Source organism: Contarinia nasturtii, unplaced genomic scaffold, assembly GCF_009176525.2.
Source record: "Contarinia nasturtii isolate CC-2019 unplaced genomic scaffold, AAFC_CNas_1.1 Cnas_scaffold_129, whole genome shotgun sequence".
NCBI lineage: Eukaryota > Metazoa > Arthropoda > Insecta > Diptera > Cecidomyiidae > Contarinia > Contarinia nasturtii.
The window spans coordinates 8,019,718-8,034,740 of NW_022197486.1; the positions used below are offsets into that span (position 1 = coordinate 8,019,718).

Consider the following 15,023-nt stretch of genomic DNA (forward strand, 5'->3'; position numbering starts at 1 on the left):
TTCAATGAAATAATGCAATATTTTGTGATATCAATTTGATATATTTATTTATATTTACTACGAATATTGAAGGAATTGATCGAAGTTTTCGGCTTATTTGTGCAGCTGACAATAGAGAACTATGCAAAACAACTAATTTTAAGTCAATGTTATCCCTCTGGATGGTATTGTTCAGAATATTTTTCGCTATGTTTGATCATATAGTTTTTTTAATCAAAACCATCGATGATCATTCAGGTCTAGTGCTCACCATTATATTATTAAATTTTCTTTGCACAAAATATTGTCTGGTAATAAGTGGATCAAAAGTGGCTGGGTCAAAAGATCAATACGCCGATATGAATGGTTCAAAGCTTAAGAGTATTTCTGTATCTTTCCAATTAGAATTTTTTCGACTCCCACATCTATCAGATATACCCAATAAATGCCATTTGAATAACGAGAAGATTTATCTCCAAATTTATTCACATAATTCGTAATTGTGTGGATGAAACCGTACAATGGAAATGACAACAATTTATTAAATTAGTGCCATTAAACATTCTAAAACCATTTAGATTAAATTTTAACGTGAAGAAGATAAGAAAAATACTGAATTTGAAAAAAAAAGTTAATTTGATGATTGAGAAACTGAGGCAATTTCGATCCAACTCATTTAGAGGCAACAATTGTCACACATGAAGTAGTTGTTTATGAAATCTGAAAGTATATTCCGGTGTGTTCAATTGCTTTTGATATCACAAATGTTGTTTTTTGCCACCTCAACGTGTTCGCTTAATTTAACATTTTACCAGTGATGGTTTTTTGCTGTCTGAATAGCGCTAGATATTCGCAGCGTATGTCCAGCATTGCTGCCCAGATGCTGATTCGATGCGTTCACCGCACGCCACTGTGTGGTACAAAAAAGTGTGTTCCGCATGCGGCATACACCATCACTGCATTTTACAGACGTTATTGAAGGATGAAAATGTGCATTATATTATATTATTAAATTCGCTTAATAATGATTTCATTGTTGTTGTTTTTCAAATTCGGACACTTTTTTCTTGTTTTGTTTACGAAAACCCAATATTTTGAAATGTTGAAATATATGGTATTCATATACAATTTATTTACGATCTATTAATGAATTTAAAAAAACTACCTTCATATGATATGTATTGGTTCATATTCGTTCATTGATCATAAGTATTTATTATAAAACGCAAATTCCAATTTAATATTCTGATTCATATCCATTTAAATTCATGCTATCACATTTTCTATCGAAACAACAACAATCGGTTGAACAATCTCGTGAAAGCTTGAGTTGTGACAAGAAATTTGCTGGCTTCGTTTCGTGTGCCCCAAGTTGCATATGCCTTTTGTACTAATTATAGTCGCATTCATTGAAAACTTGAAAATGGCATTAGCGTTTATAAAGATCGTATAAAATAAAAAATATGTTCATTTGAGAATACAAATGTATGTCAGGTCGGAACATTTCCCCTCCTAAATTTAAAAATTAGTTAGTTTTACCTTGGCAAATTACCAAGAAATCAGATGAACTACTCAAAAAGTACCAAAATCACATCAAATTAATTCCAACAATATAAGAGTGTACGAAATGAAAATGTGAAACTAATCTAATTATTTTTTCATACTTTTATAGTAATTGTATTCTACAGAAATATCTGAAAAAATAATTGCCTTTATAGTCTTATCAAAAAATTATAGCGGAATATCTCATCCAAAATCCCGTTGATATTAGCGTGCTTCTGCCTTAATTCAATGGATTCACGCATATTCATTGATATGCGATATTTTAATTTAATCACACAGACTAATTCGAAAGCTTTTGCTTTTAATTTTTTAATTAAATTTCTCTTCAAACAAATTTTCACTAATAATTGCATTCAAAATAATTTATTAAACACAGAATATTTTTTTTTACACGATATTTTAATTTAATGGATCTAATATTTTTAATTACTACTTGTTCTAAAGTTCAGAGCATTACGTTTGTGTATAAATGTGTAAAAGACACTTTTACGCTCGTTTTTTGTGAAATGATAATTTGTAGCTGAAAACAAAAGGTCTACTGCTCTCTCCTGAAAATTTGTGTAGGGGGAATCAAGAGGTCTCTTGAGTCATTTTCATTTTTAGCGATATCTTTGAATAAAAAAAATCGTGACACATTTTGATTTAAAATAATTGTTTTAAATTATCAAATGCCACTTTTTATCTATTGGTGACATAATATTAAATTTTACTAAATAATAATTATTTTAGTCATTTTATCGATTTTGGACGTGTATAAAAGTTTCTTTTATGATCAAATGACTTAAATTCATAGATAAATATATTTGTACATCAATGTTCAAACTTTTCTTTTAAATAGTAAACAACGAGGCAACTTGAAAACAAATTAAAATTAAATTGATAACAATTTGATATTCATGAATATTTTCAAATACTGAAGTTCACAGATTATAGAATCGCAGCCAACAACATTTTCGGCTGCGAAGTATTTATACTATGACTCAGGGTTCTCAAAATGGGATTTTAATTCAAAATCACAAATCAAGTAAATTGATTTGATTTGACTTCTTTTATTTGAAAAATTTCAAATCAAATCATTGACTTGTTGATTTTCAAATCCTCAAATCTGATAATCCTGCTGTGATTTGTGTCCAACAATTTGATAAGTTCGCATGTTTTATAAATTACAATTCAATTATAGACTCATCTGCGTCGTTGTTTAATAGAACTGTGATACAATGAAAAAAATAAAAACCAATAAGTGGTATAAAAGATCTTCATTCGGTTTCAGTAAGCTAATGGACATGGTCCAAGTTTGAGTGCGAAAAATTAAAAAAATCTCCGCAACTCATTAGTTAGAAATGTTCGTCTCTTTTATTGTGCTACTCGTTAAAAATGAAACATTTAATTCTCTTTATCGATTTTTTTGTTCAGTGGTAAGTATCTGAAGTGATTTTTACTACTAATATTTTAAAAAACAACTATGAAACACAAAAACTGTTTAAAATATGAATTAAGTATTTCTTAAAAATATTAAGAAATTACCGGTGATTTTAAGAATACAATAATTCAATAATTTTCATTTCACTTTATAGTTCTTTTGGTGAATACTATGTGATGAATGGTAAAGTCGAAAGAGTAGACTATGCAATAAATCCCAGATTTCCAGATGTTATGTTGCTTTCAAAGATGATAGCAGTCGTTATATTATCATGCCAGCTCAAGTATCGAATTATGTAAGTTCGCTGAAAGATGCAAGGTGTTGGAATATCTAGTGTGGGCACGATGAGATAATGGATGTAGCATTTGGTAACAGTACCGCAAAATGGCGAACGGCTATAAATATCTATTGAGCTATCATCTTTTTAATTTAAATTATTGCCAAATAAAATTTGTAATAATAGAATTTCTAAATAAAAAACCTTAGCTCCTTCATTATATAGCTATTGATTTAGCTAAAATTTTGCCAGTGATGTTTTTTCGATTTAAAACTTGTCGATGACAAATGTGTAGTTGTTTTTAAAAAAAAAAAAAAAAAAAAAAGTTTGACAAATTTGCTAGTAAGAGTCGATTCAAGGCGAATACGAAAGATGTTTATATTTTTGGTGTAATGATATGATAAAGTCCAAAAATATTTACGTCTCCATTTGTAACCTTAGGTCGCTCTATCTCAACACCTGCTTTTTGCACTTTCGAAATCTTATACATATATGTATTGTATATTTTTTTAAGTAATCTAAAAAACAACTTACCATCCATTTGTAAAAAAGGAAAATACTGAATAAATAAAATAAACGTGTAGCTGACATTGAAATTCCCCTGCTCTGGCTTATGACGATTTGTGTAAGAGGGAGCAAGAGGTGATTTTTCTTGAGTCATTTTCATTTTCAGGGATACCTGTTTTTTTTTTTAATTGTATCTATTAATCAAAAATAACAATACCTCTCTACTAAAGGAATCCCATGATATCTATAAATATTTCAACGAGTATTATGTGCATTTATTCAATTAAAATGTGTACATGATAAATGATTTCCTTCATTTCCACGAATTTGAATCCATTATTTCAACAAAGTAACCAGTTCTTGGTCTATTTCATAGAAAATATTGTATCTTAGAGAGTTTGTATAGAGAGTACATTGTGTACATAATATTGACGGTAAAATATGAATCAATTCAGAGAATATTTCGAAAAGCTAATGGTCTGAGTAGTGTTCAGGATTATTGGTCAGACTGAAAAACACGTTCTTAATGGATAAATTTAATAATAATTAAAGCAATGATATTTGAGCATTGCTTGTATATACACACTGCGTATATGAGTCAATTCAATTGACGCAAGTACATTTTGACAGTATTGTGAGAAAGTTTACAGTGCAGGCAAATTACGTTTCAGTGTTTATGAAGCCGAGTGACCACTTAACGATGAACGGACCAAGTGTCTCGCTTTGAATGTGCTGTAAACTTCATAGTCCTTGATTTTCTTATTGAATAATACCAAGAAAACTTTCCGTTTATCCAATACAATTCCGAAATGTTGAAGTATATGTGTACCAATTTATCCATTATATTGTCAAGATTACAAGTATTCTTCGTGCGTGCAACTCAAGTGATTCAGTACATTGATATACATCAAGCCAAGCAATTTGAAAGCAAAACATGTAAACATGCTGAATAAATGGTTACAAGGAGCAAATCACAATATGAATCATTAAGTCGAATCGTGTATGAATTGTGCCACAATTATTGTGGTGTGAATTGGTTGATAAATGGTGTGCAATGATTCATTCGTTGAAATGAATCACCCCAATTTGTAATGCAATGTTAAATTAGCGCTATTTGATCGATATTTTTCTGTAAAGTCGTTGAAATTAAAGCGCGTCCATTTATATTCGTTGAAATCATTGTCGTAATTCACTTTATGATGCAGCCCCTGGCTGAAGTGCTCTTATATTGCGAGATCAAAATGCACATGGTCAGAAAGAATGAAAGTTGCTTCAGTTGGATACTTATCCTGTGTTGTTTCAGCAAGCAGCCGCCATGGAGTACACATTGTCATGTTCTCATTAAAAATCATCATGTTCTTTTTCTTATTTTTTTTTTATTTTTTGTTAGTTGTTTTTATTTCGTTAAACTTTTATTTAGGACAAATTGTACGATTAGGTCGAGTTTGTAGACTTGTTCTCGACAAATGTTACTATTTTTCTTTGGTTTTGCGAGATGTTATTCTCATACATCGTGTGTGTGTGTGTTTTTTTTTTAATTTTTTTGTGTGTTTGTGTTTGTTTGTTATGTTACGTAGCTTCAGAAGAAAATATCTTTCAAAAGCGATCTGAAGTGCACCATTTTAAAATGTCGGCCGAGCAAAAGTGGTTAAGCGAGAGAGATATTAAGGATCCTTCAGGAGGAACGGGGAATCGACCAAATCACATTTAGTCGTTGAAATGTAAGTGTGGACAGATTTGGTATAATATAGGAGTCTAATGATGGTGTTTTTTTCGAGTGGGAAAATATGTAACTTCAAAACAACTTTGTTGTTCATTTAAAGTGGTTTTTGTGGTCGAAAATGCTTGAAAGTTGTTGTTGTTTTTTTACTTTCGTTTTCACTTCAAAATGATGCACATTTCAGATTGCAATTGGTTGCGTTGCTGCAACACTTTTAACATAAATGCTTTTGATAAATACAATTAAGTCCTAATCAATAAAGTTATTGTTTTCTTATCCATAACTTTGGTTCGCATCTGCTGTTTCTTAAAATGTAATATTACTTAAAGTGTTAAATTGTAATTATGAATAATCATGAAATTTAGCAGCTGTCCGATATTGACGATATTGGTAGACGACACACATTCACATCCCGCCACCGCGCGCACACACCCTCAAGATGTGATATTCGTGTGCTCTTGGTTTTGCGGGTGCGGTGGCGATGATGATGCGAACACGCGATGAGCGAAACAAATGAACGAATCAGCAAAGCGAGCATTGGCATGCGATGCCGTCATTTCGTATCAGCTGATAAACTTGATGTGTATACCTTTTTTGTAATGAAAATTTGATAATTGTGCCATTTTTATGAGATTACGCTAATAAAATTTTATGTCTCAACTTAAGTCAAACAGTTTTTCTTTCCCTCCCTAGTTCTGGTTAGAGTGTAGTTGTGTGTGTCTGTGTTTTTTTTTCTATTTGTTGTTCCCGCCACATCCATTTTTTTCTTAACTTTCTTTCATTCTTTAGCAATAGCAATTACTTGAAATATGCTGCGATTTTATATCCATCTTCGTTATCTCTCCGAATAACAAACAAAATCCAAAAAAAAAAAAAAATCGCGATAAAAACTTGTTGATATATTTTGATGTACGACGATGAAATTTGAGTTAATAGCGTGTGAAATGCGGGGGCAAATTTTTATTATGATACGGTCATTATATTGACCGGAAAAAAGTAACAATGATGACGATTCCATTTTGTACGAATCGCGAACATTTTCTGTGGCCAAAAAGTCGGTAGTATTCGAACAGTAAATGAACAGTAAATTAATAAATAGTCGGTTTATATTTCTTTGTTTGATCCGTATGCGTTTATCAAAATGAAGACATATATGGAGAAATTGTGAATTTGAGCATTTGAACACAATTTCACATCATGAATGTTAAATGTAATCTTAACTTAAATTTTTCCTCCCATAAATTACCGACAACACACTTTTTTTTTATTCATTTTGTTTTTTTTTGGCTGAATTTACTTTCTCAGAAGTTGAAATTTCATTCATACAATTTCCAAACAAGAAATGTTGAGAAATTTAAGTTTTCCAAAGTGCATGTGTTTATTTTTTTTTGCTGTCGCCATAAATTGTTTAAGTTATTCGATTGTGGTAATATTCGCAAATGTATGAAAAGTTGTTTTTTTTTTGCATAAAAAAGAACTAAATTAATTAATTTTCGGTATAATGTTAGAGAAAAAAAACGAGGTTGTTGTACAAGTGCGCATTATCTTGAACCACTTAATGTGTATTGAAGTTTTAGATTGTGAATTATATCTCTGTGTTTAATTAAATCGTTTGAATTTCTGCACAATACACACTACACATATGTGAGTTTTTCATTTTGTCATTTTAAAATTAATTTAGCCAAAAAAATATAGTTTATATATATATATGTATGTAAAAACTGATGTGCATTCAACGTATGCAGAAAACATTAGCACTGACATAAGCCAAATGGTCGTTAGTAATTGCATTTTGTGTCTGCTCGAATACACATACATCCAAAAAATCATTTCGACTCGAGACAGAAAGGAATGACCGGTATTTTTATGAATGTGAAAACTAAAAAGCATGAGTATAGCTTTGTTCATTAAGATCTGCTCGTGTTGTTGTGTGAAACTGTGAAAAACCTCATTGAAAATATATTGCCATAACTTTTTTGTGATTTTCAAAAGCTGTCGAGCTGGTCAAAAGTTTGTCAAAAATCTTTATGTTGTGCTCCAGGTAAATATTTGTGTGAGGTGATGGATGGGGAAGTTTCTTTCATATAAGAATAGTTTTTCGTTTAAGGTGTCGAAGAATCTTGTGCAGACGACAAAAAAAAACTATCAATTTAAAAGCGACCATTCGAGCTTAAATCATAAAATACAACATCTGTGTGAATCTTAGCTAATTCTTTGTTTCAATGGCGACTAGTGAAAAGTTATCTTCTTCTTCTTTTTTTGTTGCTTTGTTTTGTAAATATCGATTAAAGATAGCCGACGTCAATAATTTCTCTCTTCAAATTCTTGGGATTGTCTATGCTTATACGCTTCGACTATATACCGTTTTTTTTCCTTATTCCGTTTTGGTAGCAAATACCAAAATGCATATCTCGCACACATACGAACGTTGAAATGAAAATTTTTTCTATACCGGCATGTTTAAATCCACTAGACAAGCATTAACGTTTGAGTATTTTCATTCAATCTTAATTTTATACAGAATATCTTTCTTCTCTCATCATCCCGCGAACAAAAAGTGTCTACTTTTTTTGTTGATTTCTTCTTCCTTTTTTTTTAAATATATGATTGGTGTTTGGCTACATAGAAATCAAAAAGTTAAACACAAAATTATAGTAGTTGATATAATTTTTTAGTGGAATCCCGGTTGAATTTATGTGATTACGCTCGGATGCTTGAGCGCAAACAGGAAGAATAAAATTGGTTAAGTGATGCTTTCGTCGCCGTCAATGTCTGTGTGTTTGTTTTTTTTTTTCATTTTAAGTTTTTTTTTTCTCAAGCTTTTAAATTTCTCATTTAGTTTCAAATTTTATTTCGATACAAATACTTAATGTATGCATGTGTGTGTAATGTGTTTGTGTTGCGATGAGGTAAGCATATGTGGTTGATTTAAAACCATTTCTTCTTTTGGGGGAGGAGGCATTAAACAATACAAGCAGATATAATTTTACTCTCACGTAACCGATATACATTTATACTACTAATATGTGGGTTGAGTGTTTGTATCGAAATAAATATGTACCACCGTCGACATTGTTCACTGTGTACACCGAGACAAAAAGATTGAGACCGAGAGATAGAGAAAGTGGATGGTGTGTATTTGTATTTCAATGTTATATGTATGTGTGTGTGTGTCCATTTAACTTTTTTTTTCGCAAATTTATACAACTCTAAGATTTATGAAAATTAGTTAAATGGATCATAAGCAAAGCGCTATACTCAAAACGCATATGAAAATGGATAATTTTTTGGTCAACGAGTTGACTATTACTGATGAACTGCTGTGACTATCTTTGTCGAATACGCCGGCAGTCTTGGCAACGGCTGGCTGTGCAGATGGTTCCATTTCCAAATCTATAGAAGGAGAAGAAAAGTTTGTATAAAAGAGAGAAGAAAAACAAAAACAAAAAAATTAAACGAGAATGAAAAAGAGACACAATTCAATTTGGTCTCAGTCAATTATTCAAAATGAATGTTTTTCAAGTTGAAAAAGTGCCATCGAAAAAGCATACTAAACTATATTGCAACTAACAAGTTCAGCACATCAAAACTGTCGTCGAACATTGACCAAAGAATTATATCTGACATCGAAGGACTTTTACCCAAACCAAAAATGTGATTAACATCTAAATGTCATAAACTTAAGAGAAAAAAAAATAAGCTTGCGTTCAAATGGTTTTGCACCAACATACCAGACACTCGAGAAAAACTTTCCACACAACAAACATTTGAATGAGAAACAGAGATAGAGAGATTAAACGAATGAAAAAAAAATATATGTGCAAACCTTTCTGCTTAATAAATGAAATGGAATAAAAAAATAAACGACAGGAAATTTACGTTTTTCCAGATAGCAATCCCTGGATAGCAATAAGAAGTTCCTTTTTGACCGAAACACTAATTTCATATTAAATCCATTATAAACGTATAAAATGCATTTTCCACTCACATTTAATACATTTACATTGCATAGAATAAGACATATAAAGTTATTCATCCACAAACCAAATACAACCCGAGGCCAAATGACATCCTCAGATATTTAGAACTTGATGAGAAAACAAAGGAATCTTCTTGAGAGAAAAAAAAATTGTCATTTTCTAATTCAATGAATGAAATCATACTGCCGTAAAATGTACTTTTTATGGTAAACAAATCAATAAGACCGTATAATATAAATGGTGTTAATAATTTGAATCTCATATGTTTATTCGTTGGAAAAAAGCGTCATTTAAATTTGTTAATCGTTCACTTGAACAGAAATTGAAACGGTTTCATTTTCGTAACGACATTTACTAGCCCCATTGAGGGTTGTTGATTTCTCGATTGTCGATGTTATTCTGAGTATGTCGAAATGAAAGGAAAGAAAGCACTGAAATAGCATACGGAAAATACGATTTTTGCTCATTGCAATGCATGCTTTGAATCGTTGGTAATTTTCTGTTTTTTGGGGTATAGAGATTGTCGATGTAGCTGAATTGTAGTTGTTGCGTTGGTAATAGTTATTATGCCATTGAGTATATTTTTCATTTCTTTCTACCCCGGCGTCTGAGTTTTAAATTTCGATATTCTTTTTCTTGCATATATTTATTCGAAATGATATAGTCTCATTCCGATTTTGTGTTGGCAAATAAAGTAATCCTTACCTTCTGCTCGTGTTGAAAAATGAAAAGTGCTCGAAAGTTTGTTCCATCCATGATCGTTTCGTGCTTGTACTCGTGCCTCAAAATTGCTAGATGGTGCTAGACTTTTAATTAGGTATGACATTCTGTGACGAGAATTGTGGTTATTTGTCATGTGTTGATACGGATGATTCTGTTGATTATTATACTGATGCATTTGCGGAATAACAATATTTTCCCATTCGGCGTGACGCTCGTATACGCCATGAAATTGTGACGTTGATAGAAAATTATTGTGATTGTTCGGCTGAAAAAGAACGAATGAAAACAATGAGTGTGTGTGTGTACGAGAGAGAGAGAGTTAAAAAATAGAGAAATGACACGCACATACACACAAATATAGTTGAAAGCATTGAGAAAGAGAAGAAAAAAGACACGAGAATCATCCTCCGTAGATAAACAAATTTACAGTTTACCCGGAAGTTGAAAATGTGATAGACATACAAGAGTAGGATAGATGTACGGTCCGTTGTTCGTTTCAGTTTTGGGCCGTACAGTACTGAAGAAAATGAGCCACAGGCAAATTGAATACATACGGATATATTCATCTTGTGTGTCCAATTTTTTTTGGTTTTTGTCTGCATGGTGTCACTGTTTTTCACGCTTTTTCATTTGCGTCGTTTGTTTTCCGACTTTTTGTCTTAATTTGTGTTCATTATGCAAAAATTAGTAAATGGAATCAAAAACTGTTGGTATATGAAACTGAATTGAAAAAGGGTGTTTTGGATAATTGAAAGCACACAAAATGCAAAAACGACAAACATTGAAATGAATAGGAGAAGAAGAAAGAATCGCAGAGCTAGAGATGGAGAGAAATGTGGTCAAATAAAAGTTATTTGTTGTTTACATGGAAATTTATTTTTATTTATCGCATGTCGCACCATTTGTTGATTTCAATGTGGAAAAACCGTTGTGGTTGTTGTTATCGTTGTCGGCGACAACAACGACTGGTACATTTGAAAATAGTTCTAAACAAAAGCAACAATGGAAGCTTGTTAGCAAAATAGTGGAGACCGAAGGATTGCCATAAAACTACCATAGTAATATAGAATGTGTGTGTATATGAACGAGTGATAGATCAGTAGACAGTATCGAATATAGTGTTAGAATTGAATAAAAACCATTTTAGATACATACGAATTTTTCATAGTGAATGACATCGTTGTTGCTGGTTGGATTCACGTTACCATTGCTGGATGCTTGCTTGCGGTAGAATAGCCGATACTCGAGAATTGGTGAAAAGCTTTGTACCACCCACGAGATATTGTATTGATCACGGTGATTGCTAAGTGTAGGCTGCAAAATTTAATGAAACATTCAGAGGGCATTCGAGAGATACATGAAACAGATGCGATTTTATTTAAATTTTTTCTATTTGTCTTCGAATTCAAGTGGTTTGAAGTCGAGTAGCACAATAAAATTGTTCAATATTACTAACCGAATCAAATGTGCAAACCGATGGAATGCCACTGAGTTGAAGTGATGCACGATCCTTACCAAGGCTATTTGATGCCTGACAACTAGTAAAAAAAAGAACAGATTTAAAAATATGTTTACGAATTATTAGAGGCGCGTCAGTATACTCACGTGTAGTTTCCGAAATCATTGTAAGTGACATTGCGAATGGTTAGTGTGTGTCGATTTCCGCGACTCTGTAAAATTAACAATCAAATTTGATCATTTGCATGGAATTTAATTCAAAAAGACTATACGATAGTATATATATATGCGATATGGTTGTTCACGCAAAATTCAGGATTTTACACAACAATTCCCATACCACACACACATACACAGTTTGACAATATGACTCTTGGTTAAGTGTTGAATTGTCGACGATTTGGCTGGAATATTTTAGCAAAAAAAAAATGGAATGTGTGCACCGTTTGAATGCACACGTATTGACAATTTTACCATTGAATGATGTCTGTTATCAACATTGCATGTACCTGTTGTGATAGTTGTTCGGTAGTTCCAATTTGCGTTGTTTCCTTATACCAAATCACATGAGCTTGTGGTTCCGCGTGCACAACACAAATCAATTGTGCCTCATGGCCAACGCCCGTATGCACAAATGGACGTTCGACTTCAATTTCCGGTGCATCTATAAATAATAGGATAAGAAATTAAATCTCTCATCGCATCAAATCTATCATACTTCCGACATTTTATTTCGAGGTTGCCACGCATCCCTAAACATGCATGCCATGCCATAATCAATTGATTCGATACAATTTGATTTTTGCTCTTAAAACATAGATATTATACAGAGCACATGCCATGTTCATCTCAATATCCCCTCTTCCTTCATATAGCCCAACTCACCGAATAATTTACACGCATTGCATGCGGACAAAATGTTTTATCATTTTATGAGCTTTTGAATTTCATTAATGAACATCGATGGCAGACATTTTATCAGTGCATTTAAAACCATAATTGGAGCGCACTTTCTACTAGATGTGTACCATATTTTTCCCATACAAACATGCATCACATCGCATCACTGCCACCACTCTCGACTCGGTGAGTGTTAAATCTATGGAAATTATGTCACATGAGGTTAAGTGTGAGATAATCACATGCAAATCCCAAAGAATGGGCATGTCACACATAGATAATATATTACAATGTATTTGTTCTATGTTACGACCCATGTTGTTTTCTATTAAATGAATTGTTTTCATCATTAACACATTGCACTTTCTAAAATTTTCGTTCGTTTATGGTTAAATTTGGATTTTTGCCGGCACTCACATGCACACTTCGTAGGGCTAAACTATTTTTAGGAGTTTATTCCATAATTACATGGTATTTTTGTCATTCACAATCAATCACTCATACCATACATTCTTTTTCGATGACAAAGTGTCACAATGTTGTAATCCACTATTTTTCGAATGACAATAAAATGTATCGTGGGAAAGTTTATCTGCTACATTATTTGCATCGATATCTCTTTTTTTTCGTCTGTTTTCAATTTTTATTCTATTTTCGAGCAGGAAATAATTTTTGAACAAACATTTGCTTTACACTGTCAATCATTTATAACAGACATTGTCAATAAAGTCGATGAAAAATATTTTATTACAAAAACCACAAAAATGTGCAATATTATTTTATGGTTTGAAAAATTTCGTGAGAAAATGCTCATATGCAACTTCACTACTTATGATATAATAATATTTTAAAACATAAGAAATTCATTTCAAAATTTCGGGTGAATGAATCTTAAAAATGATTTCTTTTCAAATAATTTCGTGATATTGATTGTATTAGGGATGTTCGATTTCACTTCTCTTTGGGAAATGTTTCCTTCAATGCCATAGTATTTAAAATTCAATGACATAATTTGAAAATTTTCTGAATTTAATTATTACATAGTTTTTGAGTGAAAAATCCACAAAATTATGGCATCGAAATTACAATATTATGGCATTAAAGGAAACATTTCCCAAAGAGAACTGAAATCCTTCAGCCCTACATTGTTTGGATAATCTAACTGTCATATCAAATTTGAAAATACAATGGCTATCAATAAATAAAGTTCAATTTTACAGCATTTTTATAGAATTTTATTTATCTCATCAAAATTGAATTGGATGTCTAAAATCGTATTTCTAATATATACTCACATAAAACGTTGACAAAAATTTCACGTGAATCGGGTTGGCCAACGCGATTATCAGCAGTGCATCGATAGTGTCCGACACTATTCAAATTATATAATATAGACAAATTAATTTGAATGTGAAAAAAAACGATCCCAATTTTTTAATTGACTTACGTGTGACGATCAGCATGCATCATTTCCAAAATGCTGCTTGTAACATTCTCTTCTCCATTTGGCATGACATTATTCTGTAAAAATGGAAACAATAACATGCTCAAAAAAAATCGAATGAAATGCATGAAATAAATTTCCGGTTGGAAAATGGTTGTTGTCATGGTGATGAGCAAGAAACTTCAAGTATCTAATATTGCAAACAATAGAAAATCAAATGCTGCTAGTGATTTTTTTCCATGATTGAAATGTGGCAAATGTTTTGCAATTATTTTAATTGGGTACACACATTGTATACGATGCTATTTACCTTTTCGAAGTTTGGTCAATTGGAAAATCAATGCACGAAACAGAGCCGAGATACGAGTATTATGTGAGAACGGACATCTTCTCATTTACCCGAACAGAGCACTACGATTGTGTACAAAGCTTTTCTGGCATTTCAAATTTCAGGTGCTTAGAATTGGGTGAAGAAAATTACATTTCGCAGAACAAAATTACCACATCAAAGCCAATATAAATAATGAAGCGAATCAGAAAATTAGCGGTGACAGTCATTGTTTGATTGCCGAGCAGAGAGCGTCTATATGCAAAACTCAATATGCACACCAGCCTCAAGTCACAACAATAGACATTACCACCACCACATTCCATCTACTCTGTATCTGTCTCTTTCACTCGCCAAACATTGAAACAGAGGAAGCAAATAATAACAATATGTACACCGTTATTTTTATGTATGAAAATTTATTCTGATTATATATGCAACGAACACTCGATCACTGTTCATTGTTTTCTTTCTCATTCGTTCGCCTTTCCTTATAAAACACATTAATGCACACAGGCACACACGAATATGTGTTTCGCTTTTCATCTGTAGGCTTTTGTGGTGCGCTCGATTGCGTTGAGCAATGGGGTTTGGTTGTTGTCATTATCGTCACCATCGCGGAATGTCGTAGCGAAATGTAAGCCGTCTATCCTACTAGACGGCAACGAATAAGAAGACGAAAAAGTGGTAGCTGAAGGAACGAACAAAAAAAAAATTGTTCCAT

General features: G+C 32.0%; 1 protein-coding gene across 1 annotated transcript in view; it reads right to left on the reverse strand.

The window, feature by feature from the left end:
* Positions 1-6,191: 6,191 nt before the first annotated feature.
* Positions 6,192-15,023, reverse strand: part of LOC116342151 (protein amalgam-like) — a 77,782-nt gene continuing 68,950 nt past the window's right edge. The window contains exons 7-14 of the mRNA XM_031769655.1: positions 13,975-14,048; positions 13,823-13,899; positions 12,137-12,291; positions 11,775-11,839; positions 11,626-11,707; positions 11,325-11,483; positions 10,152-10,434; positions 6,192-8,859 (exon numbers count right to left, since the gene is read on the reverse strand). Coding sequence (XP_031625515.1) covers positions 8,705-8,859; positions 10,152-10,434; positions 11,325-11,483; positions 11,626-11,707; positions 11,775-11,839; positions 12,137-12,291; positions 13,823-13,899; positions 13,975-14,048 — 1,050 coding nt within the window. The 3' untranslated portion in view covers positions 6,192-8,704. The remainder of the gene's footprint in view (positions 8,860-10,151; positions 10,435-11,324; positions 11,484-11,625; positions 11,708-11,774; positions 11,840-12,136; positions 12,292-13,822; positions 13,900-13,974; positions 14,049-15,023) is intronic.